Below are 27,430 nucleotides of genomic sequence, written 5' to 3' on the forward strand. Positions count from 1 at the left end.
TGTTCTATTCTTCAAAACATACTTTTATCTAAAAAGAGAAGTATGGACCGCTGAACAACAGTCTAGTCCCTTTTCTCTTTGGTTCATCAGGACTTTAAAATAATCAACACTGTATATTCATGAAAATTCTCGTATCTCTGGGACTTCTAGTGTTAATATTGTCTCTCTGGTTCAGTAGTTGCTTAGTACAGGGAAAGTGACAGAGGTAGCTCTTGTCCAGGATAAATCTCTGTGAGATAATTCTTGAACACTGACACCACCAGGGTTTCCCCCACCGTAATATAAGCCTGGTGGGTCGGTAGGTTGTACTTGCCTAGAAATTGATCCCTAAGTTACTAATAAAATAAAAAGAAACAGTGATTTGATCCAGTTCCAGCACTTTATTGAGAAACAGAGCAAAAGTAACCAACTTTGGAGTGGACTTATATATATATATATATATATATATATATATATATATATATATATATATATATATATATATATATATATATATATATATATATATATATATATATATACTCACTAACACATAGCCATTATAGATATTCCCAATATTTACTTTTTCAATTCAGTTGCAAAGTAAACTTTTTGAATGAATGAATTTAAGGAGATGTACAGTTGTGTGTTACTGAGCTTGTGTTTTGAAAGTGAAGTCCCTATTCTGGGTGAATAACTGAGTGTCCTGTGTTATTGTGTGCTGCACCAAAAATCTCTCAGTGTTATATTTATTATTATTATTTTTTTTAAATAGATGTAATTTGATCAGCTTGGACTTTGTCTATGAATTACCTAAAAAAACTGTGATCAAATGTCTCAACATCAAATTTTGTTTTGATGTTTTTATTTTTCCAATATGGGTCTGTAACAAAAGTCAAAAAATAAAACAGCAGCATTCACAACAGCGAGGTCATGGGATGCGTTTGGTTTTAAGAAACCAGAAATGTATACTGTTGAAATGAAATGCAATTTTTTTTTTACAGTGGTATGTGTGTGGGGAGGACTAAATATATATATATATATATATATATATATATATATATATATATATATATATATATATATATATAGCAGTAGCAAATGCAGCCATGGTCCACTGCATCAAGGTGAGACGGGGAGTCGGGATAGCATCTCCTATTGACACAGAAAGCCTTTGCATCGACCAGGCTTTGACTGACAGGCCCGGAAGCCTTGGCCCCATGCTATCTATCTCACACTGAGACCCAGGAAGCCAATAAAGCTTGTCTAAATTTAAAGTCAAGCACCGACAGGGAAAAAAAGGTAAACCATTAAAGAAAGGTTTTTCCGGTTGCCAAAAAACAAAAACACTATGCCCTTCTCCATTTTCTCAGACTTAAACAGATACACAGAATAGTGAAAAAGCACTGATGTAAAAAACAACAACAACAACAGCATGACTAAAGTAATGAAAAGGAGGATTATCGTTCTTAAAAACAATGCTTATATGAGACCATGATATAAGGACGATGTCTCTTGGTGTTATCTTAGTAGATGCTGTCTCAATGAATCTTTGAGAGTCACTCCAATCACTTGCCTTTAAATCATTTAGCTGACCACTTGTATTGAAGGTCAGACATTGAGCAGAATGTAATCTTAAGAACAACTCCTTTATTGCCTCCTGCAAGCATGAGCTGTTCTTTATTGCTCTCATTAGCTATTTATGCACAAATTGTGATGAGTTTTGAATTGACTGAGAGGCCTTTTCACGCATTTAAATTGACATGAAATCTGGTAGATGCCTGTCAAGGTCACACCCCAACATTAAATGTGGTCTAACAACACATACTGTACGCTATAACACATAAAACACAGACATTTAAGAACCTTAGCCAAACGTAGTTCCGTTCCAAATAATTTTCTGTCGATCCATTAAAGGCTTTTTCTTAATATTCCCCATTTATAAAATGTCATTTTTCTGACTTTGCTTGCCCCTGCACTAAAGATCTACCAATGACATGACCTGTTGAGAATATTTCGGTGTCAGCTCTTACTGAGATTTTACCGCTCATGCCCATTTACATTTTAACAATCTGTGCCTGAGACCGAAACAGTCTAGTATATGACTAGTATATAATTCAAGCATTGTGGAGCATTTCTGTAGCAAATTGAGCATATTTTAATTAAAACACCACTGAATTGGGAAGAATTTGGTCTATAGTCAATGCAGCATTAAGCAGAAATTATAACATTAAATCATTGCACACATTATGATCTCTAACAAATTAAAACACCAATATAATGGAATTACAGCAACAGTTCTGAGAGGTGAATCGCAGCACCCGCGGGATGTTAAATGAAGACGGTCTTTTAAATACGGCAGTGCTGGCACAGAAGCATGCAAAATGTGAAGTTCAATGCTAAGTACCAGAATAAACAGACAACAGAACACGCGTGACAATGAATCACACCGCCTGCAGCAGGGGCAAAGTAGACAGATAAGGGCACAGACGGGAAGAGCCAGAAAGAGGGGAAGTTCAAATTTCATAGTGTGTGCCTGTTGTGTGAGATTATGAGGGCTATTTATAAAATGTCTGTGCATAAAATATTATTTAACGTGACCTGCTGGGAAGTTAACCTGCTTTTAGACTAAAATACAAATACACACACAGAAGCACTTCAACTCTTCAATCTTTTTCTTTTGAAATTTAAGTCTGTCCACCACTTCCGTGACGTGCTCTCAACAGACAAAAGTCTGATGGGTGCCATCACTAACACATAGCCATTATAGATATTCCCAATTTGTTCATGTACCAAAAACATCCAACATGTGTGTAACAAGAATGGAAAGAATGGGGGGAAAAAAACAGGAGTACGAAAACCAAGACAGACAAATAGGAGAAAAAGTTGTGGATATGTTTGCAACAGCATTCGATTGTAAAAATGTTTTCTACTTTTAATTATTTTATTATTTGTTCTGATTTTTAATGTTTATTTATTCATTCCTTTTGCTCAGCACTGTAGAAACATAAGGCACTGACCAAAGTGCTTTATAATAAAATATTGGCTTGGCTTGCCTCTTAATCCAGCACATGTAAGAACTTACTTTATGAAACACAAGTCACATTTGATGCTTTTTTTTTTATTCAACAACCAGTAAATAATAATATTCTTATTTAAAACAAAGTACCCTATTGCTTTATTTGTTTTGTTCTTCACAAAATTAAAACTTTACAACATGTTTCACCCCTCTCTTCGAAGTCCTGCTCCTGTTCTTACCTTTCATCGTAGAGGGTTTGTGTTATATATTGTAATTCGCTGTTTGTTTGTTTTATGGTGCGAGTGTTGGAAATCACATTCCATGCGTGTACCCACAAACGTGGCGAATAAATTTGGTTTTGATTCTGATGTTTTTTTTCCCCTTTAAATTATTCTGTTTTAAAAAAAAACATTTTTCCACTTCCTCTATATCCTAATTTTCCACTTCTTCACTCCAAAATAGCAAATTTTATATATTAATACCCCCCGGGAGGACACATCAATGGACGTTTGAGGTTGCATGCCGGTGTTTGATGAGCTTTATCCCACCGAGGAAACAATGGGATTGAAGGTCAAATTGAGGATGACGGCTGCCAGTTCAGCCAGTTTTATCTTTGTATTACATGTGAATGTGTGAACGTCTTGTGTGGATTTATGGCGTCCGAATCACTGGCCTTTACTGACTGACTGTGTTTGTTCTTTATCTTCAGAAATGTCCTAGTCTTTGAGCTACACATGTGTTTCTTATCTGAGGTCAAGCCTGGTGTCAGGTGGCAAATAAGTCAAAGAGAAACAATAGTTATAGAAGTGCAAATACACAATAGAATACGTGTGAATGTAGACAATGGCAGGAAATGTGAAGAAAAGAGAAGGGAAAACTGAGTGCAGAAAAAGAGAAATTAGCAGTTTATGTAAATATCAGAAGTCAGAAATTCAGGAGTGCTGATCCATATAACACTCTTTCCCTCAAATATCACTTCAACATAAATCCTCACAATTTATTTATTTTTTTGCCTACCGCACCTGCACTGGCATATTTATTGCCAAGGAATTATACATTTTTAGGGTTTAAAAGAACCACCCCTGTAATACATAGTATGTACAAAACCTAACTTACACTGGGCTCACACTGAATACGGTGTGGGCGCCACAAGGAAACCAAATCAGTGTCTACACTCACATCAGCCACGGTGTGGGTGCGGGTCTACGATTACCGAGACCGTGCAGCACTGCAAAAAATCCCACCAGAAAGAAGTTTGGCCAGACGCCGCAGCGGCAGTGGGATCAAACTCCAAAAATTCACGAGCTAAATAGAAAAAGTCTGCCGCTAGACAGTAGAAAGTTCCGGTTGGATTTCTGAATAAAATCAACCCACCTACTTACTCTAACTTGACTAGTGTAAACAAAACGGCAAAACAGAAACACCAGGAGACAGAGGAGCTATTGGTGCATGAAATAGGGTTATTTATGCACACAGACAAGTGTTACCCTAAACAAATTAAAACCATGGCTGTCTTTTAGTCATTTATAAGGGACAGCAACAGAAAGGACCACATGAACTTCAGTTCTCATGAGTGCTGTTTCGGCAGCTGGAGCCGCAGCTGGCCGCTGCTTCCCTAGGAGCAGTGTGAGTGAGGGTTTGAAGAGAAGTGCACTGGACCAGGACTGTAACCCGCACCGTAGTCAGTGCGAGCCCAGGGTTAGGCTCCGGGTTTGACTCTATCCAGCAAACTTCTTGGTCAGAGGGTCCTGTCCAGACGAAGCTGACTATATTTGAAACCTGCTCCCAGAGGGGGAAAGTTTGTAGCCGCCCACCATCTGGATACCACTATCTGCATAACTGGTGACAAACTGGCATGTTTGGACATGCGAGCCAACGTTGACCTCACCTCTCCCTTAACGCGCATGCGCTAGCACAAACAACAACAAACGCGGGCTTCGAAGTTGTGATTATGTTTCAAGCACTATTCAATTAATTGTGGATTTTACACTGCTGCACTTTGCTCCTCTACTGCCTTTGTGAAGACCACCTTGTCATCGGTCTGCACAAACGGCTCTTTTTTGTCTCCTGTGTTCGTCGTTTTCTCCCTGGTCTTCTTCCTTTTTCTACCTGGTTTACTTTTGCGGCACTGTTGCCACTCCACTCGGTGGCGTGGCATAGGTATTACACGCCAGCCTCTCTTGCTTAATCTTTACCCTCAAACTTTTCTGTGCGAGTACAGTATTCGGCTCCGTGCAGATGGTGCTTAAGGCAGACATGCAAAACAGGCGTTTTAGTGATGCCGAGTTCTTGTTTGCTTGTGCGTTATAAAGAAGAATGTACATATTTACTAGGATTTGTAGAAACAATTTTAGCCTTTTGGGCAGAAAGGGGGGAAAAAACAACTCCAATATAAATAAATTCGGGGAAAAAGTACAAAATATATGCTGACAAAATCTGAAAATATACAGATCGAAATATCTGAGGTCATGCAATGTCTGTGTGGGTGTTTAAATCTACTCTATACGCCCTTTTCTTGTACATATTTCTTGGAGCATTACAATCAGTTTATGTGTTTTTGTGTTTCAAAGTTTATGTGTGTGGGTGTGTGCTGAAGCTGAATAACTTTCCCTTGCCCTTAAGGTTAAAACATGATTGGCCAGGAAATGTCAGAGACCATACTTGCTGGAAAAGTGTTGAATTTAAGTAAGGCAAAGTTATATTTCTGAAACTAATATAAATACTTAAAAAATAAACTGAAGGGTAAAACAGAACCAAAAGAAACTCCTCAAGAACATTAACTCAATGAAATAACTAAGAGAAGGGGCAACACATACCGCACAATAAAGGAGAATTAATGTTCACTGACATTGCTATCGCTGTTACTTTGTCCACATTCTTGCTTGAAGACTATAAAAGTTTAGAAAATGCATCTCAGGTTCATTGTTAATGTTGTTTGGCATCCAACCTTGGATTCATTTACGTAAGAGGTGAACTTTTCCAAAGCATGTTGATTCTTTAAAAGGTGAATGGAATTCACTTCACATGAGAAAATAGTAAAGTTATTACAGTAGTTGCTGCCGATGGCAAATAAAGCAAACAATATACACAAGCAATGGAACTATATTTGTAAAAAGAATACACGTGTTTTGCTTGGTAATATATGTCTGTCTTAAAAACTACTCTTTTTTTTCCTCCCACCAAAAAAGAGCTGACCATTTAGAGGAAAGAACAGGTAAGGGTGCTCTGGGGGTTTTACCATTATGATATTGGAAACACACTTGGTCCTGTGGGGCGGTGTCTTTGTGACTTAGGCTTCTTTTTTTTTTTTCCTTCATCTGAGATTTGGATTTGGAGAGTTTGGAGCTTGGTTGTAAGCATCAGACTATTACCCATTATTTTACCATTCCTTCATGGTACTTACTGTTGCCTGACTCGGAGGCTGTAACTGCAGTCATAACTGACAGCTAAAGTTACTCAAAATAATGACAGCAAGGTCAAACTTTCCAAGAATATTTAGCAATTCCACGAATCACAAGAACATATCTATGTGTTGAAATAAACACACACACACATAAACAATTATATCCTTTCCTAGGGCCACTGTCATGCAGGAACAGACCCAACGCAAGTGCCAGGAAGTGAAGAAGAAGTTAATTGCAAAAACACTGCACCTGTTACAAGCTCTCTGATTTCCACATCCCCGGTCTTCCTGAGCAGACGGACTAAAGCTGGAATCCCCCCACAGTTCTTCAGGGTTACTTTGTTCTCATCGTTGGCTTTGCCATAGACCAGGTTCCTCAGTGCTCCACAGGCGCTCCGATGAACTTCACTCATCCTGTGATCCAGAAGATCGACCAGCAGCTGGATGCCTCCCTGTCTACGGATCTGAGATTTAAACACATAGATTCAGTTGAAATCAATGATAGGTCGCAGCCATCAGATAAGAGAAGATAAGTTTACTGTCCATACATAAAGTGTCAATTTTCAACCAGCATTCAGCAACAAAAGACACACCAAGGGCATAACTAAAATAAATAGGTTAATTACATAACCCTAATATACACATACAGTATGTACAAACAAACAGAGCCATTCATTGTGAAAAAAGTATGTAAAAAGCAATGTTTTCAAGACGTTTGGTGAATGTGAAATATTATTTTAGTATTTGCTTTTTTAAAAATTAAAGACTTCTTGAAGCATTATTTCCTTGCTAATGACATCTTAAGTCTGATGTCAGATGTCAACAGTGAAAACAGTAACTAAAGAGGATGAAACGGGTATTTATAGACATGAGGAGCTTTCTTATGCATGGACTGATGATAGGGTTTCTGGAGTGAGAGCATTTTTATGTCATTAATTCTACCGGCCTGATAGGTCACCCGTTTCTGTTTGTTTCCATGATTAACAGAAAAGATGCTGTGCCAAGATTTTATATGAAAGGAGAGAACACTCTCAGTAAAAGATCTACACCAGGGATGTCCAAAGTGTGGCCCAGGGGCCACTTCTGGCTCTCAGATTAATTTTGTGCAGCCCCAGACCACAGCTCAAGAAAGGCATCAATTTGGTTTGCCAGCTCAGGTGGTTGATGCAGATACAGAAATCCGACTACTCTCCTTGTCTTATCATTAAAACATTGGCTGTTTAGTTTATTGGGTAAAAATTAAAATAACTTTTCTTGCAATATTGATAAAAAAGATTATAATCAACATTTGTTAGCCCTTTGAGCACTTTCGACTCAACATTGTGGCCCCATGACAAAAGGTTTGGACACCCCTGATCTTAACCATTGTTAAAGAGTGTTTACTGGCATAATTGCTTCTCAAATTCCTCAAAGGAGGGCTGCTGTCTCTACTTATATGTAAAGGCGGTATGCACAGAGCTGGGAAAAAAAGTCTGCTTTTCACGATTGTACCCAAATTTTTAAGACTAACAACCTGCTACTCTTCCAGATATTTATGATAATTGGCCTTAACACACACCTTGCACCATCGACATATGCTGCAGCCTATAAAGAAGGAATGCTTTTTGTTTTCAGACACATTCCTCTTTTTTAGGAAGGGAATATATACAAAAATATACACTCTATATGACAAGATTATATACCATAATTTCATTAGAACATGTATATTAAACTCTGTTCAAAAATAATTAAAAGAAAATGAATTAATAATCAACACTGTATATCCATGTAAAAAAAATCACTTCACATTCTATTTGCAATCCTACAATATTGAAACTGAGCTTGATCTTCTTAGTAAGATGAAGTTAAAAAGTGTGCACATCCCTGTAAGTAAATAGTCTTAGTCTACAGAGCTGTCTGCAGGATGGTGTGGGTGTGTGTGGGTGTGTGATTAGCCCCCAGTATCTGCCACTCTCACCAATCAGATTAACAACGCAATGTGGGCTAATTAAACATAACATGACAGCTAATGGCTATGCGTTGACAAAACCAACACTTAATTACACCGATGAGAGGAGAAAAGGGAGCTTTAACTTGGTATTTCTCTCTTTTTGCTTTTAAACTACTTTCTGTTCTCTTTAACGATCTGAATGTAAATATTGCCGTTTATTCTGTTTCTTCACCTATTTTTTTTAGTTGTCCAGAACCAGATCCGAAACCGTACAATCTATGGTTGAGGTAAATAGTAATTACTGTTTATCTTCTAGGATTTCAGGTTTGGTGAGATTATTCAAAATATACCGATACATCTCAGATTAAAAAATGAAATAAAGTATAGTGTGTAATGACTGTGTGCCTGTGGCGAAATGTATTTTTGCATTTGCTAATGGACAAGTTTGCACACAGTTATTGTGATAAGCAGAAGGGGGTAGTAACTAGTTACTAGTTACATTTACTCATTTACATTTATTTGAGTAACTCTTTGAACAAAATGTACTTTTAGGAGTAGTTTCACTGCACTGTACTTTTTACTTTTACTTGAGTTATATCATGACTCAGGTATTGCTACTCTTACTTGAATAAACATTCTGGCTACTCTACCTAATGCGAGTAACTTCATGAATAAAAACATACTTGTTTTAACCAAAAATGCACCAAAGAGACAAAGAACCTGAATTTATGTTAAGCTTAAATTGAGACTTCTTATTTGTACACAAATTTGTTATTTTAATGTTATTTTCTGTCTGCTGAGCTCATTGAGCCAATTGGAGGTCAAATGAACATACCATATATAGAAGAAATTGTCATTGGACTTGGATACTTTGGATATTTTGCACTGTTCTAACATACTGGATATACTGTGTATACAAGTGCTGCTTTCGAGTTTAATGTTGAATATTGTTTTAGAAAAGTGTTTCTTTTCCCTCGATTTGTTATTTGTAAGTTTTCATTTTCGTCTTATACCAGAATTTGCATATAATCTTGCAATAATATTTTTGTCTGTCAGATTACATACTTTTTATATATTAAATCAGCGGCTGTTATTATTAGTTACTCAGTACTTGAGTAGCCTTCTTAATGAATACTTTTTTACCCTTACTTGAGTAATTTCTTGGCTAGCTAGTTTTACTTTTACTTGAGTAAAACTATGTTGTGCTACTTTTACTTGAGTACGATTTTTGGCTACTCTACCCACCTCTGGTGATAAGAAACAACAGAACAGGGCACTGTGCCTGTAAACTCAAGTGTGTATTTTGCATGTAACACAGGTTTAAGGGTATATTAAATTTGTCACAAAGTGCTACTCTGGCTTTATTCCTGTTGAACCTATGGTGTACAGTTTCGTAAGCTTTGAGTTAGAATTAGATACTTTTTTTAATTTGATAAAGACCGGCTCATTTAAACTCTAAAACCCTAGGTATGACAGAGATTTATCATTTTTTTACTTAGTAATTGTGATTGGTGTCATCTGTTTTACTGTTGGATGTTTATTAGTCATCAAAAAAAAAAAAATGAAGTAAAAAAAAAATTGACAGTAAAATCATAAACTTAAACATTTTAGAATTTGGGAAAGATCGGTTCATTTAAACTCTAAACCCCCAGATACGACAGCGGTTTCATTTTTTAATTTAAATTTTTTACAAACACTGCAAAATTGTGATTGGTGTCATCTGTAATATTGTTGCATGTTTATTAGTCAGCAAAAAAAAAAAAAAACAAAAAAAAACAAATAAAGTAAAAAAAACAAACAACAAAAAACTATTTGATGATAAAATCATAAACTTAAACAAGTTAAAACTACAAAAGCCAGCCTAAATTATTGTTGTTACTGTTGTGTCATTTCCCTGATATAGAAAAAAAAAAAAAAAAGACTAAGTCAATTTTGAAACATTTAAAAATGGCGCATGGGATCACAGTTTAGAAAGGGCGAGAAATGTTGAAGGATTCTGTCAGACGCTCAGCAGCTGACAGTTTATTCTTTTCTGCAGACGTGACGCTCCCTGTAGCGCCGGATCTGTGGCAGATAGCAAATGCAGCGTTTCTTCTTTTTGCAGAAGTGAGAAAGCATGACCGTCTAACACCAGATGCTGCCTCACTTCAATGGCTTTCAAAGTGTTACAGGATACATTTTGCAGATTTTACTCTTGAATTTCAAGGCTACTTATGTGATCTAGAGGAACCTTTGATTCAGGGTACCTAAGGAAGAATGTTTAAACAAATCCTTTTACACTGGCCAGTATTAAGACAGGCGATTGTTTCTTTGCAGTGCTCTTGCTTAGCTTAAGTTAAAACTCTTAGATAGACGTATGTGACAGAGGTCCACTTGTAGGGACGATCCTAACAAATCCTGCAACAGTTAAGGAATGGGCTTTTTCTGCTCTCCCAAGCTCACTGAGGAAAAAAAAGATTTTTTCTCCCCACATCTGTAGTGTAAGACAGAGAAGTGTGAGTGATGTATGCTGGATGAGGGACTTATTAACACTGAATCACATCAGGGACCTGTGGTGTCTGCAGTTTACATTAATGATGGAGTGGCATCTGTTCATCTTTTACATCATTCATCACGCGTTCAGCCTGAACTAGGAGACAGGGAGTCTTTGTCCAATCATAAAATAGATGTCAAACTACTTCTTGTAGACATTACCCTTTTGCCACAACACAATAAATCTTGAGGTCCCACGTTGGACCTTGGACAGTGTTATGTTTGTCCGAGCAAGGAGCAGAGGTCTGACGGTGAGGGGAAGGACATGTGTTACTTCCTGGGGCACATGGCAGACAGTGGGGTCTTCCAACCTCGGACTATTTCCTGAACGATGATGAAAACTGGAGATAGGAGACATATGTATTGTCTAAAATGGTTATAAAAAGGGGCTATATTCATGGTTTGTGTTCATTTGGCTTCAGATTCCTCCAGATAGAAAGCTCTACTTTCTTGACGTGGGCCTGGTTGGAATAAAATCCTCCTGGGAAAAAAAAATCGTTCACCTAAGTCCGGGTAAACCGAGTCCTACCTGTAAATGGTGGCAAAGTATTCTTTTAATCCTAATGTACATACCTGCTGAACCTGAATTTCTTATGTACAGCTGTACAATATACACACAAAGTCACGAACGTTTACAAAATGAGAGAATTAGACAAGCCAATCAGTGTAAATTTATGATAATGCCGTGAATCTCTGAGAGGACTAAACAGTCAGTGCCTTTAGCCCAGTAGGAAGCACAATGAGCGCAATCTGGCGTTGCACATAAAGCCTTCCCCCTATGGTGCGACACATAATGCCTTCCGCCCATGGCAGAACCCATGTGGCCTACCCTCTATGCTTTCTTCCTATGCTGATTTTTAAATCCTCCCACATCACTTCTCCACAGCAGGGATTTTTTTTTTCAGCCACAGGGAGTCAAAGAGTGTAAACAGCATGTGTTTGGTCCAGTCAACAGGGGAGTAGTGCTAATCACCAAGACAGGGAGCTGTTATCACCAGGTGACTTGTTCGAACATGGATGAATTAACTGTTGCATTGCATCAAAAGGGACAAAGAAGAAACCTGGATTTTTATGCCTTCAGTTTTGTTTAATCTCTTGGGTGAGACAGTAGGTAGTAAAAAAAAGAAGAAGAATGCTTAAATTATTCAAAGTTATTTTCATCATCAGAGATATTCTGTGTTATTTTTCCAGTTGCTGTCTCCAGATATTGAACATTAAATATAAAAGCAAATACTAGTGTGACAGTAGGTCTTTCTGCAACAGTACCTGGATACTTTCATATTTTTTATATAGTCTGAAACACAGTATCTCTTGGGTGTGAGTTTATGTATGCCAAGGCTGGGCAATATGGACCAAAAATAATCTAATAATAATAAAATATAGATATTTTTAGGCTGAATATTGATGTACAATATTTATCTCAATATGTTCTTCTTTTAATAAATCTCTGAAGCAACGCTTTATCCCAAATATCTTTCATGCCTATTCTTTTAACAAACAACTGTTGTTTCAGTGACTATTTAACCTGAAATATTCCCTGCATAAATTATAATAAAGCGTATTGCATATATAAATCAAGCGGAGCACCATGGCGTAAGCAGTAAGGCTGCGCTTGTGAAAGTAAAATCTGTTGGGCTCTTTTTGGCATTAAGACAACAATTCTTATTGCCACATTGCCAGACAGGACACACACAAAAACTAGAAAAATATGAGAAACAGATGAAAAAGTATAATCATAAAGCAACATTGGTTGCCCGGCCCTAGAGTATGCAAAGCAGCGTGTGTATGATGGGTTGGCGACCGGTCCATGATGTACCTCACCTCTTGCCCAGTGACTGCTGGAGAATGTCATAATGTTACCATAATGACATTGTGAGTCACCGGCACAGAATACACATGTAATGCACAAACACAAATTAAAAACACAGAAATAAAGCAAAAAAAAAAAAAAATTTTTTTTCAAAAAGTAGCATCCTTAAAGGAGACCCTAAAAAAACACAGCTGAAAGAAAAACAAGTATTAAATCATAAACTGTCTTTTTTTGTTGTGTCTTTTTTTTTTTAAAGATGAAACAGGTTTAATAGTTTTTATAGTAAAATACATAATATGTAGGATTACAGTTGTGAAAACAAATCCACAACAAGACTGTGTTTGTTTACCTGGCTATTAAAAACTATGAGTAAGCTAAATATTGTGTTACAACATACACTGAATCCCTGCCTAAGTCCACACAACATACACTATGACAAGGATGAGCCTCTAAACAGCAACCTGGCTAAATGCAAGATCGCATCTCAGAGGGAGAATAACCATGACAAAAAAAATCAAGGATCAGTCTACAACACAAAACATTGTTAATGTTGGTCCCACAGTCACTAAGAACCCCGTTGGTAACATATTAGGCAGCAAATCTTACATCCCCTGCTATACTTGCATGGGTCAATATTAAATTGCTGGCGAATGTCTAAATGAGTGAATGGGTGGAAATGATATGTTCCTTGTGGAAAAGATTACCTACTCGCTCAATCTGTAGATGGACAGCTTTAATCAAATCTGGCAAAAGTGGATCTCCTATGTTGGATAGAGGCAGTTAAACTGAAGGGACACGAGTTGGAAAAAGCAACTAAACTAATCCTGCAGAAATTGGGTGGACTTAAACATTAGAAACTGAAATGTACGCACAACCCCCTTACCTGACTACACCTAAATAAATCTATATTGCTGGGTTACCTTCTGCACCAAGTTCTGATGAATTCTGTGCGTCAAATTTATATCACATCCCAGTTCTACTGTTCATTTAAAGTTACACGATGAGCCATCCCTCACCCCAAAATATTAATTCAAATGAATATTGATGTGTAAGAGTAAATCAGTCTAAGTACATTGCGGATATTAAAGTTATCCCTCATCTTTTTTCCCGTTCTGTTGTTCTGTTTCTCTATATATGCAGATCACACATGTCCCTGGATTAAAAGCACACTAAAACTGTTACATACATGCATACATGTATGTATCACAATTCATTGATTCTAAGACATGGGGGATGATAGGGTAGAGCGGTGTCTCATTCAAGAGTTACATTTCTGTTGCCATAACATTGTTGGTATAAATTTTTATTTCTGTTGTTTTTCTTCTATGGATATGCACCAGCAATACGTGATCTTGATTGTGTGTGATGATTTTGACAATAAAAAGAAGAAAGAAAGCACGTCTGTGCTAAACTTATATGCAGGCTGAATTATCGCGCCATTTGTGCGTTCACAAACACACGAGAATCCATCTTGTCCCGCCTCAACCGCTCGGGACCAAAACTAAAACGGTTCGAGCCAATCAAATTACAGTACTATGGTTTAAGGCGGGACATACAGCTGTGACGAAAGCAAGAAGCAAGGTGCCGAGTCCACAGCCAAACCAAAATAAACATGGAAGTGCAGGAGGACGCAAGCGCAGCTGCTGCCATCACGTTTTGTCAGAATCCACAAATGAAGCGCGCCTGGACCAGCGTAACTTGTGGTTTCTCATGACGCCTGCTGCTTACATTTTCCTTTGATACTGTTATTGGCTAAAACCAAACCGTAGAGGGCTACACATTGTCATTCTGGCTTGCCAGGTTGTGTCTGTGCCGCCAAGCATTTTCTGAAAGAGTCAGCAATGTGTGATAGACGGTCAAATGGCATCTTGTGCATTTAAGGTGCTGTAAAATCGAGTGTATTTGTGAAAAAAATAATAATCTGGTGACTTGTTACTGATCACTGTTAACTGTTCTTGGGATTGTGAAGGATTCATAAACACTGCTTGTTTAAAACTATGACTATGAAGGACGATAATACCACAAAGGGAATCTGTTTGCAGTGATACCGGGATACATCATTTGATTAGCGGAGCTAAACTGTCTCTCTGGTCGGTGTTCCAGCATTTGACTTGCTACGTTTGCAGAGTCTGAGATGGTTCTCTTTTTTTATGCAACGTTCTCTGCCAGAACTTCTGCTTGTATAGCAGTGGTCTAAACTTGCTGATGAGTAATTAATCAAGTGCTGTAATTAGTAGCCCACTGACTGCTGCGTCTCATCTAAACTTTATGGAAGCAGCAAGATTTTTTATTTGGACTTCTCTTTCAAATTTTTAATTAATGATGACAGTGTACAATCTGTTGAATGTTTTTGTTCACTGGCGGTCAGATTTAAAAAATTTTTTAGAACTTAGTGCAGGGAAATTTATAACATAAAACTCCAGAATTCAAGGGAGATGTACTATTTTTAAACTATGCCTATGATTGGGATAGAGAGAGAAACAGAGAGTATATGAGAATTTTCTATTCTATGTATTGCTGCTTGCCTCCTCTTTGCGCTTGTGAGAGTTTTAATCCCTTATTTATGGGAAGACACAGTGCTGGTACCTTGTATTACCCCTGAACTACAAACCAAAAGAGACGGCAGTACCTGTGCACCTTTTCCTCCATTTCATCTGACGGAGATTAGAAGTGCAGATTGATTTGTCTTTGTCTCCTGCTGTTCAGTGGCAGTTACGCCTATTGGTAACCCATAGCGACAGCATTGCTTGGTAACACTTAGCAGCAGTGACAGCTGGGATTGTGGGAATCGGCGGTACTGCAAGCAGAAAACCTAGCGATTGGATACACATGAGGCAGCATGCAAAGTTCAACGAGGACGCTTCAGATCCAGCAGATGGAACAGCAACACCTATCAGTAGGCTGGAAGGGGTTTGCTCGTGAATAGGGAGATAGAGGAAGCATATGCTTTTTAAAAAACTTATTTTTACGTTCCTCTGTTTTTACTTTCTACTGCTCAAAACTAATGGCTGTCAGTACTATTGAATATTAAAGTTTCCTTAAATCCCTATAGCTGCCATTATATAGTATATATCTCTATCAGATGTGAAATGTACACTATAACTACAAGAATGTGGTTCTATTATATATTATGTGTCAAATTGGAGGACCATAATAAAGATCTTAGGCTTTTAGGTGAGATTTTGGTGGAAAAACACCAGAAAGAACAGGTTAAAAAAAAACTCCTGACCCTAAACAACTACTATTGGGAATGTTTGCCAAGGGAATACTAATAAAAAAAAGTTCTCTTTTAATTCAAACAGAAACTTACCATGGTAAAAAAAAAAAAAAAAAAAAAAAAAAAATAGAAGAACTATCTTTGTTTAACTAAACTAAGAGCTTAATTGATTGTTATTGCCAAAGAGTGGTTTGATAATTAAGACCTTTTTTTAAAAATATTCAGGAGTGGTCAGTTAGCCTTTATTCCCAATGACAATCAAATAAGGGATTGCAAATAGTTTTAACAGCACTGTAGTCTGGCATACTTTTAGATGGCAGATAGAGTTTCATTGTATGCCTTTTCACCTGTCATTTTTCCAAGGCTAACTTCTTTTTAGTGTCTTTCAACCCGGGGCTAATTGGGTTTTTGACTCTTGGCTAGCAGTCCTCTCTTGACAATTCTAAACTGGGCCGGCCGGACTATTAACCTACAGCTACCCAATAAGGCTCTGAGGACAGGACACAACAGAGTTTTAGGACCACCAGTAAGAAAATTTGCAGTGTGGAAAATGTAGCCCAGGGAGTTCACTTACCCGTTTTAAGGAACAAAATAAAAGGAAAAATAAAAACATTTGCTTCTCTTTTAAAAGCAGAAGTTTGACTCAGAGTGTAAGATAAAAGGTAGGTGAGTTGAAGGTCTTATATTCTTTAATACACATTAAAAAACCTTAACCCTGCAAAACAAGCCCTCATAGGACGGTAATCTACTTCTAGTGTATAATCCTGAAACATACTGAAAACCCGCTATATCATCTATGTAACACCAAAGAGAAACTTTGCATTCTGGAAATGTTTGACTTCGAGCTAAAATAAATTCTGCTTTAGTGCACACACAAAACATCATACAGTAATCACAATGAAATTCTAATCACACAATAGACTTAGGTGCATTTCTCCCCATACTATAAAAAGGGTTTATTTTAAACAATAAACAAATGTCTTCATCATCATTTATGCTGAGTTTTTATTTTCATTTTGAAAGACTTTTGGGTCATTTAAAAGACTTCTATGCTATGAACCCTTTCGACACCATAAACATGATGCAATGCTGAACTTGAGGTTTCAGTTTCTTTTCTATGGGCCATTCAACATGTGGGTTGACCTGCCAACTTTTTCACTGGCAGATAACATTTCTTCTGCTTAACCTAGAGCCATTTGTATGTTTTACGTGTTGTGGGTAAGGTAGTCTAGTAAAGTACTTTTTACACGACCATTAGATTTACTATTCTGGGAGCTGACCTTACTTTGGAATGAAATGTTCTAATACGTAAATTATAAATAAATTAAAATGCTTAGAATAACTAAGACATATCCTGCACAATTCACAACACTTCTGCACAACTTAGAGAAAAGCGAGTAAAATTCTAAAGGTTCCTATTGTATAAAACTACTCTATAGAGACATGGGACGTCTGAGGTTATTTATTTTGACTGTTTCAGCGCAGTAGTATTTAGGTTGGGACCTCTTAGAGTACCTTTAGGTAAACAGCCCCTTGTGGAAAAAAACTCTTACAATTTCATCTGGAACAAGGTCATGTGAAAACTCAATTTACCTAAATAAACTGCTCGACTTTTCCCAATCTTTGTAGTCGATGGATTTTATTTCTATGTTAAATTGTTGTCAGCAGCAATAATCACATCCATTGTCCTTCTTTTGAACAGAGAGAAGAAAAAAGTCAATTATAACTTAAAAAGAGTGCAGTCGTACTTCTTCAAATTACAAGCATTTAGAAAAGGTTTACTTGCATCTTTAACTGAATTGAGGATCATAAACCAACATTTACTGGCCATTTATGTCTTTAATATTAAGTAAAAAATCATTTTGTACATATCCTTATCCAGAAACATAAATATTTTCAAGTTTATTTAAAATATACACACATTTAGTATTTTCGTACTTAAAGTAGCAATACGCAATTTTTCACCACTAGGTGGAGCTTGTTGACAGTCTGTAGACCAAAACAAGATGTGTGTCAAGCCACGCCTCTTTCTATCTCTGCTCTAGCACTCGGCACCCATTCCCCCTTCTCACCAATCAGCTCGTATGAGCCTATTACCAAAGGATAAAAACACAGCAGAACATCAACACCTTTCAGAGGAACATGTCTGGTGAAGAAGTAAGTAACTCATAACTTTATAATGCTGATAGGAAGAGAAAGTTTTGATCCGATGGGGGTGCTCTCTGCCATTTTGTGCCTGGCAGTGACATTTTATGGGCGGGGGCAGCTGTTCACGTGTACGAATGCACATGCAGGCGCATGTGTGGACAGCCTAGCTATGTAAACAGGAGATTGGAACAACACAGAGAAACAGTGTGTGATGTTTAACCTTAGTCCATCGAAAACGATACATTTACTTATTCGCAAAACTATTCTATCTCAAATAATGAAATTTGGGTTATTGGTCCTTTAAGTCAAAACCTTGACAATGATTCCAGATGATAGTATATTCAGGGTTCAGTCAACATAAGGGGCATTTTCAGAAACATGAAATATTGCATACACTATTTCAATATTTTATCTGAAAGTCACAAAACATTAACCTCGTGTTTCTGTCATTTTATAAAATAGATTTTCAATGGATGCTGCCATATATAATGATGCACAAAGCAATGCAATATATTTCACAATATTAACATGTAAGACACAGCCACACACACACACACACACACACACACACATACACACATTATATATATATATATATATATATATATATATATATATATATATATATATATATATATATATATATATATATATATATATATATATATATGAGGGGGGGGGGGGGGGTTAAAAGACTGAAGTGAACACTATTGCTTTAATTGTTTTTCAGCATAAAGCAGGCTCTCTTTAACCAAAACATTTTTCCAGCTGTCATCATAGCTGAGATTTATGTTCTTGTATCAACATACTGGATGGATCTTTAACCACGTTAATATCCCGTGTCTAGCTCAGCTGCCATTAGTTTTATTTATTTTTTTCTTTGTTTGTTTGTTTTCTGGCCTAGCTGAGTACAGCCGAAAGCTCAACTCTGTGTAGGTTTGTGAGGTGTTATCTGTTTTTCATCTACATACAGCAGAGACTGCATGGCTGCAGATATATTGCATGTTCTTCATGCCAGAGAACATTTCATCTTGTACAAAAATAGTCCAATAGCACCTTTGTCTTTTAATAGGATGATGAACACGTGGAGAAAATTACGAGCAAAAGCAAATGATGTCAATGGAGTTTTAAAACATTGTTGTAATATACTTGAATTCAAGCAGTAATTAAATCAATTAAGAAAAAACACTTGTGTTTCTTTCAGAATTGCAGAGACCAGGGCGTGGGAGTTTCATGAAATGTGATGCTTTAAAAGCGATTATATTTTTTGTACCTGAATACGTCTGTGGCAGTGTGTAGGTGGGTAGTAGTAACCAGTAATTGAATGAAATATATGCCTTCCTATTTATTTTTTAAACCTTGTATCAACTGTCAAATGTAACATTTATGAGATTCTGGAACTCCTTTATGCCCGTGTACAATTAAACTGGTTTTCACATACATTTATTCAAAAAAAAAAAGGAAAAAAATAATAATATATATTTCCCCCCACAGTCTGACATTGCATTAAATCACATTAAATTAGATAGACAATTGTACTACTTTCTTTAAACTCAGAACTTTACATATACTAAAATTACTACCTTCAAATATTTTGCAAAAGCACAAATACAGGTATTAAGCCTTAGAGGCTTGTGAGAGGCTGATTAATGTTAGTCAACAATGTTGGGGTTAAACTAAACTACACATGTGGATGTAATTTAAGCAAATACCTCAAAAAAGAGGAAGAAGCTGGGATGCATGAGAACACCATCCCAACTTTGAAGTTTGGTGGTGGCATCATCATGTCGTGTAGGTGTTTTGATCCAAGAAGGAATGATGCACTTAATAAAATGGATGGCACCTCGAGGTAAAACCATTATCTGGAAATATTTAAGCGATATTTCAATACATCAGCCAGAAAGTCAAAGCTAGTGTACAAATGGGTTCTGCATGAGGACAGTGACCCAACTTATACCGTTACCAAGTGACTTAAGAACAACAAAGCCAACGTTTTGCATTGACCACACAAAATGGCCAAATTTCCAGGCAACTATTGTGAGGAACTTGTAGGAAGATAACCTTACTGCTTGCAGTATAAAATATAATTGTATCTAGATTTCTGACATTGAAGAATGTAATCAAAAAAATCTCTGAGAAAGTTATGTCACTCATGTTTATGGCACTTAGCAAGCAAATACTTTAGGCAAACCTAATGGCGCTAAAGGTTTATTTCAAGTCAGACAGTGAGAAAAAAAAGGTTAAATTGTATATGTAAATATCTGGTGTCAGATGTAGAGGCCTACACATACAATAATGGTGTGTGGCTTTCACAATGTCTTCGTGAGCATTTTAGCAATGTGATATAACTTTGTAAATGAGACTGGCATTTTTTTTCTCCAGAAATGCATTTTACATACAGAGAAAAAAAGGCATCACAGACCCCACCCACATTGAATCCATTTTTGAGATAGTATGAGAGGGACAGGGATGTGCAAAAGTGTATATTGAGAGGAAGAAAGAGAAGCTGGAGATCTGCAGGGCCGTACATTAGGGCATTTGCCTGAGGTGGTGTGATTGCTCTAGGTGCCACCAGTTTTATTAAAGGGGCCTAGTCACGTACTGTGACTTTACAAATTTCTATGACAGTAGCTCACTCTGCTTGCATGCAAAGGTTTTACGATTAAATTGTCGCGCCCTGTTGGCTTCTTATATTTCGTTTCTGTGTTTTACACTTTCCTTTTGCGATTACCATAACAAGACCACGTTCCTGGAGGTACGAAATTATTCATGCGCGCAATGAGTAAAGAAGTAGAGGCAATGGAGCCGAGCGAGTCAGCAACACCCAGCGGAGATGGAAAAACAAAAAGGAAAAGATCAAGTGTGAAAAGCTACAAAAAAATTAGATTTTTGTTGGTCTTCGACCACGTCGAGCTGTCACTTTACTGCAAAGTCTTGCAGGACAACTGGCTGGCTGAGAGCTGCGTCAATTGTCGCCATCTTGCTTTGCGATAGCTCCATGGTACTGCCGGCAGATGGAGCACAACATGCTCCACATCATCGTTTGCTGATCGTGCCCAGTGTAAAGTTCTTTTCAGGCTCAACAAGGACTAAGTAAACACTATCAGGACAGACACTTGGCATATATTGTCTTATTTGCAGATGAATATAGGCTTTATGGTATGTGACTAGGCCCCTTTAAAGGGCATTTCAAAGAGCTCAGGCAAACAGGCTGCTGAGACACAAAGCAGCTGCTTTGGACTCAACTGAACCTTATCGTTTCAATATATTCAACTTAGTAAAAGCTACAGTTTCCGCATGAAGACTGTGTTATGTGTTTTGCAGGACATTGATATGGAAATGTCTATTGAATATAGAAATGTCTATTGAATATATTATTCACCCAATGTTTTTCTTTGTAAATTTTAGCAGACAGTATTCCCTTGTTTCCTTGTTCACAGATTTTTATGTCTTTTATCGTTCATGTTGCATTTGCTCCTGTCTCTGCAACATCAGTTTATCACACATTCCCCAAAAATAAAAGGCAGCAAGCACGCACGCAGGCACGCACACACACACACACACACACACACACACACACACACACACACACACACACACACACACACACACACACACACACACACACACACACACACCAACACATACCTCAGCTTTAATCTTGTTGTCTCCGAAGCAGAGGTGCTGCAGGTAAGCAGCAGCATTGGACTGCACTGATGGGAACTGGTGTTGTAACATCTGGATCACCTCTGGCAGCTCCGGATCCCTCCATCCAAACTCTCTGTGGAGCAACAGACAGAAGCGCTTTGATTTCTTTAGCACATTAACAAGACACCTAGTTTTAACACAAGAGATTATGTGGGACAGGTCTGACTGAATCACAGACTCCCCCCACCCACCCACCCCCCCACATCCCAAAAGCCTGACATTCAGCTATTCACTTTCAAGTTTACACATTACACACAGGGGGACTCAGGTAAACCAAAAGGTATAAAAGAAAGAAAGCTATTTAGCCAAGCAAACACTTTAAAAAAATAAAAGAAAGAAAGCACCTTGAAAAAAAGCAACATAGTGGGATCTATGCTGGAGGTAGCATGGAGGTAGCATCCTTGAACACTTAGAAGGTAGTTGGGGAAATAATCCGAAGTGAAAAAACTCTGCTCTGTGTTGGACCAAGGATTAGGAGTTCATTCAGAGAGGCCTAGTTGGTTAGAAACAGCAAGCTGGAATACGTCTGACTATTGTAACACCTTCTAATGTAAAATTCATTTAAAGTAGTTTGAAACCAGTAATTGTGCACTTTACTACTTTAAGAATAAACTTTGGAGAGCTCCTTCTGAACTACAAAATGAACCAGCTAGTGCCGTTTGCCTAGTTAGAAATTTATTGTTATGTGACTAAGATCCAAGAGCACACCCAAAGATTTAAAGAATTGCACATTACCACTGCAGGGAGACTGTCTGCTGAGGCGGCAGGTTGAGTTATGCCCTTTACGTTCAGCCATTAGAAGTTTACACATCTCTGAACACAGCGGACAAAGTGAAATAAATGCTTCGTCCCTTGGTAGTACTCAGGGAATGGTCTCCTTTTATTGTGTTATCCCGTGCTAATAATTGTTTTGCTTCAGGCCCCTAAATGAGGAAATTACAAGTGTGCACGCTCCGCACGACTGTGTTACTTCAACCTACTGTAATATTTTCTCCAATAACTACTCTGCCCATTGGTCATCTGAGCATGTCCCTTCTATTTTCCGTGCTTTCGGAAAACAGACTTCTGAAGTAATTTGACAAAACCTTTTTTGCTGAAACTTTTTCAGCTCCCGTCGATCGAAGCGTCCGATTGATTTCCGCCGTTTCTGCCTTCGTGGTTACACTCGCGTGACAGAACGTGGCTCCCCGTAATCCCCATCAAGCCGTCATGATTTGTTTTACCTCCGAGCCCAGCTCACCCAAACATGAAAGCGCGGCAAATATAGGAGAACTGACCCGCCTGGAGAGGTAAAAATTGACCGGGTAAAGGACGGCGTGGCACTTTGCATCCAAAGTTGTTGTTTTTTTTTTGTTTTTTTTCTGGCAGCGCAAAATAAAGCCTCGGCGCTTTCATTTCTGTCGTCTCCAGCGGGTGCAGTTTATGAAATGTCTGTGGAAAGCGGCACATTCACAGGGAGTAAACATGGCTCTCAAAGATAAAGCAAGCTCCAGCGTGGACAGCTCTTTATCTGCCAAATGATAAGTGTTCATTCAGCACGAAAGCGCGACTGAAGGAAGGGGGTAGAGGAGAGATAGATAGAGTGAGGAAGGAGGGAGGGATTCCCAAGGCGTTTAAGGGATTTAGGAGGAGAGACCCTCAAACAGGGCTCCTTAAATCACAGAGCCAGATACCATCAGGGCAGTTTGTTTGTTGATGTGTGTGAATGGGTGTGTGGCAAGTTCAAGATAGGACGGTTGTGTGTATTTTCTGCGGACATGGGTGCTTCATTGCCTGTTGGCGTCAGCCGCTCCGTGTGCGTCCCGTGTATTTGCACATCTATTTATATTAATCTGCATCTTAACTTGAGAGAACGCGAGCACAGGAGGACGCGCCGCAGTGCATCGCTGTTTAGGTGCGCGCGTCAGTGTGCGTGCGTGCATGCGCGCGTCATCCATCCCCTACAGCCTTTCAGCTCTGTCAGTGTAGTTAATAGAAAGCAGAGTGATCTGCTGATAAGATAAGCATCATGGCTCGCCATTAATTAAAAACCCCTGGTAGGGATGGAGAGGGCGAGCAGGGGAGAGGAAAAAAAAAAGGGGAGAGAGAGAAACACAGAGGGAGGATGAGAAAGAGCGAGTTGATGTAAGTAGCAGAGCGTTCAGGGGTTCAACTGGCAAGAGGAAGCTGACAGGAAGGGGAATATTTAAAAAAAATAAAATGTAAAGGAAAACAATCCTCAGACAAGATGCCTGTCATGTCTGCTCAGGTGCCATTGAGAACAACAGCCTCGGTTCATGCACACCCGGGCGGTAATGTCACTGACGTCAAGCAGCAGAATGCAAAAAAAAAAAAACATCAAAGACTTGGATATAGAAAAGTTTGGGGTGAACACCAAACACCCCAAATTCAGATCCCTCCTGAGTAACCGGTGCGGCACATTCTTTGCATAACTTTATCGTTTTACAGCTCGCGCTTTGAGCTTTGTCTTCTCGATAGACTGGCGGGAATGGAAATGAAGCCCGCTCCTGTTGCCGCGCAGAGCCCCGTGTTCCCGGCGAGATGGGTTTGTTTGCAATTTCTTGAGGCATGCGGAGGCGTGATGCAGCAAAATACTTTGGTAGAAAACATTAGGCGTGGCAGAAGAGTAGTCTGACAGAGCGAGACGAAGAGGCAGGTGGCAGGGGAGGATGGTTTGGGAGGAAGGGTGGAGCCAGAGACAGAGTCATAGAAGTGTGTGTGTTGGGTGGGGTTGTAGGGGGTTGGGGGGGGGGGGGGGGGGCTTCTATGGTTATTCAGCTTTTCATGTCAACACACAGTGATGAGATGATGCAGGGCTAAAGAGGATGTTGGACTGAACTACATTACATACAATAAGGGAAGTTCCTGGATTAAACGCAATAATTCCGGCTTTTAGAAAAAAAAAATCGCTTTTGTCCAGAGCCCTAAACATAAACAAAAAAATTCTAACAAAATATGTTTCTCCTTTAAAAAAAAACACTCTACCAAACCTTTACCCTACAGCGCTACTTGACAGACAGTTGAACGCAACTCTTGGATGGATGCTTGAACTCATCCTCTATTTTCGCCAGCAAATATGATGCATGATAGCAAATCACATTTTCAGCATTAATCATTCAGGTCTCCCAGGCCCATTCACATCCATCAACACTGACCACAATGAATCTGACTGACAGCACCACACAGGAAGCCTGTCCTGCTGGCCTTAATCTGATTGGACAAGGCCTGTCATGTCTGTTAACTGATTGGAGGGTCAGGAGTGGGCAGGATAGCAGTGTGCATACGAAAGCAGAAGCTAATTAAGCCCTGAACATCAATCTCCATCAGTGTGTAACAGAGAAGGTAGAGAGTTATTTAGAAAACATGAGAAAGCAGAGGTGAGAAAACGTTTTTGAAAACCGTTTTCTGTTTCATGAGGTAAATAGCAACGACTACCTTAGTTTTAGTTCTTCGGTCCTTCTACTTTACATCCTTACCCAAAACGTGGCCCTCTGTGAGCAGGAAGCAATGTTAAATGTGCAGTGTGTCTAAGGGCAATGCCGATAAATAATAGTCATCTCACTCTGGTTTCCTACATAGGCTACTCCTTCCATCTATTCACAATATTGTGTACATTTGAAAGGCTCTTCTGCTCCAAGTAAAGTAAATTGTGGCGTTAAAGTCACCACGTTTTAACATTTCAACAGATAATCAACATTGCAAACAGATTGTAGAGGGAAATGCACAAATAATAGTCCTAAGTGTTCATTAAGCTCTATGCAATTAAAAGTACAATTTAATTAAGATCATGTCCAGTTGGGGAGAAAAAACAGTCTAGTCAATGTCCCCTACTGGCAAATACTTGAAAATATAGTTGCCTAACACAGGAATTAAGTAAAAGTACAATCAACTCAGCATTAAGCCTAAATGGGCAAGGATTTATGGTGCACAGAGCTTTTAGGCCCGCACTGAAAGAGGTGCCGCTTACGATGTACACTACCTGCCCAAAAGTAGAAATATATGTAAGTGCAGAATTTTAAAAGTGATCAGAAGCCTTTTGAAGAAAAAAAAAAAGCTTTGTACAGCTTAAACAACATTTGTTCTAAAATATCTAAAAGGGTGGATTGGTAACATTGCAATAAAGAAACTTGTCATTTATGTGAACTGAAAAGTAAACGGAAGAGTATTTGTACAATAGACAAACACACATACACAACCAGCTATCATGTTTTCGCAGCTTTTTTCTTTTCTTTTTTTGAAATCAGTTGATTGCACTGACCAACAACATTTCCTGAAAAGCTTAAAGCATCCAAACAGTCCTTCGAATCTAATGAGACTCATATCTGATTCAAAAAGTCAGGATAGCACTGCCTTTGCAAACAATGTAGATTACAGCGCCATTGCATTAATTAATCACCCGTACACGCCATCATTGATACTCTTATGCACACAGTAAATAATGTGCAATAATTTTCTTCAAGTTACAGAACTGTGCTGTCTGCATGGATGGGGTCCTTTCTGACGCTCACTGGAACCTTCACAATTTTAGAAATTCAGCTGTAACTGTAGTCATTTGGTATGTTTTGTGAAGGTTTTTTTTTGCTTTTACCAATCATACCACTAAGGGCAATACTTAATGATAAATCTTTTTTTTTATCAATAAATATTAAATATTTGACATTGATTTGCCCAAATGAGAGTTTTGTCTAAATTTGTCCAAATGAGAAGTTTAAGAGGGAGGAAGGAAGGAAGGAAGGAAGGAAGGAAGGAAGGAAGGAAGGAAGGATGGATGGATACAAGCACTGATACATGGACAGAAGGGAGAGGATGGAAGGATACAAGGATAGATGGAAGAATTGAAGGAAGAAAGGAAGGGATGATAAATGGATGGAAGGAAGGATGGAGGGACAGAAGGACGGAAGGAAGGATACAAGGATGGAAGGATACAAGGAAGAAAGAGGGAAGTGAGTATGGGGAAAGAAAATCCTTGAAATATTTTTATTTTCTTTTATTTACAATACTCTGATTTTGTTTTTCCATCCAGAACTAGAAATTATTCAAACAAACTTTTCCAAACGAGCCTGACCCTCTGCAATGCCTCGCAGTAAAGTGGCAGCTCGGCGTGATCGAAGACCAAACGTTATTAATTAAATAAAATCTAACAGCAACATTAAGAGCCTCATATCAGAATATTTACTCATGTCAGTCAACTGCGGTCATGCCTCAGCATGTTTAGCGTCTGCTGCAGAGAACAACGGTCTCTCTTGGAAGCATATATTTGCCTGCTTTTTTCTTTTTTCTTTTTTTTTTTTTACTGGACCTTGGACAATTCTTCATTGTTTCACCTGGAGATGCTAATAGCCGTTAGCCACTTCCTTGTTTTTAAACCCCTGCTGCACATGGTCAGTATGTACTTCTGTTAAAACCGTAAATAAACATGAAAGGCTTTATTTACTAATAAACTCAGCAAAAACAAAGCATAAAACATCAAAAATAATAACTAATACGCCTGCAGAATGTGATAATCTTTCATAAAAACTTTATATGCAACCAGAGCGAGCTGCTGACGTACAAGTAAAAAAAAAGTCAAATAACTTGGCTATGCACTTTACAAATCAATAGTTAGTCCCTTTGTACCCTTGCAACATCATTGCAAGACATTGAGTGGTGAAATGGTGGAAATTGCCAAATTAGTTTCTTTGGCC

At 38.2% G+C, this 27,430-nt stretch overlaps 1 protein-coding gene across 4 annotated transcripts in view; it reads right to left on the minus strand.

The window, feature by feature from the left end:
• Nucleotides 1-27,430, minus strand: part of ctnnd2a (catenin (cadherin-associated protein), delta 2a) — a 210,485-nt gene that overhangs the window by 76,738 nt on the left and 106,317 nt on the right. For all 4 annotated transcript variants that reach the window (XM_036124884.1, XM_036124881.1, XM_036124883.1 and 1 more), the window contains 2 exons: nucleotides 21,687-21,819; nucleotides 6,652-6,865 (listed from right to left, as the gene is read on the minus strand). In XM_036124884.1, coding sequence (XP_035980777.1) covers nucleotides 6,652-6,865; nucleotides 21,687-21,819 — 347 coding nt within the window. The remainder of the gene's footprint in view (nucleotides 1-6,651; nucleotides 6,866-21,686; nucleotides 21,820-27,430) is intronic.

Source organism: Fundulus heteroclitus, chromosome 21, assembly GCF_011125445.2.
Source record: "Fundulus heteroclitus isolate FHET01 chromosome 21, MU-UCD_Fhet_4.1, whole genome shotgun sequence".
Classification (NCBI taxonomy): Eukaryota; Metazoa; Chordata; class Actinopteri; order Cyprinodontiformes; family Fundulidae; genus Fundulus; species Fundulus heteroclitus.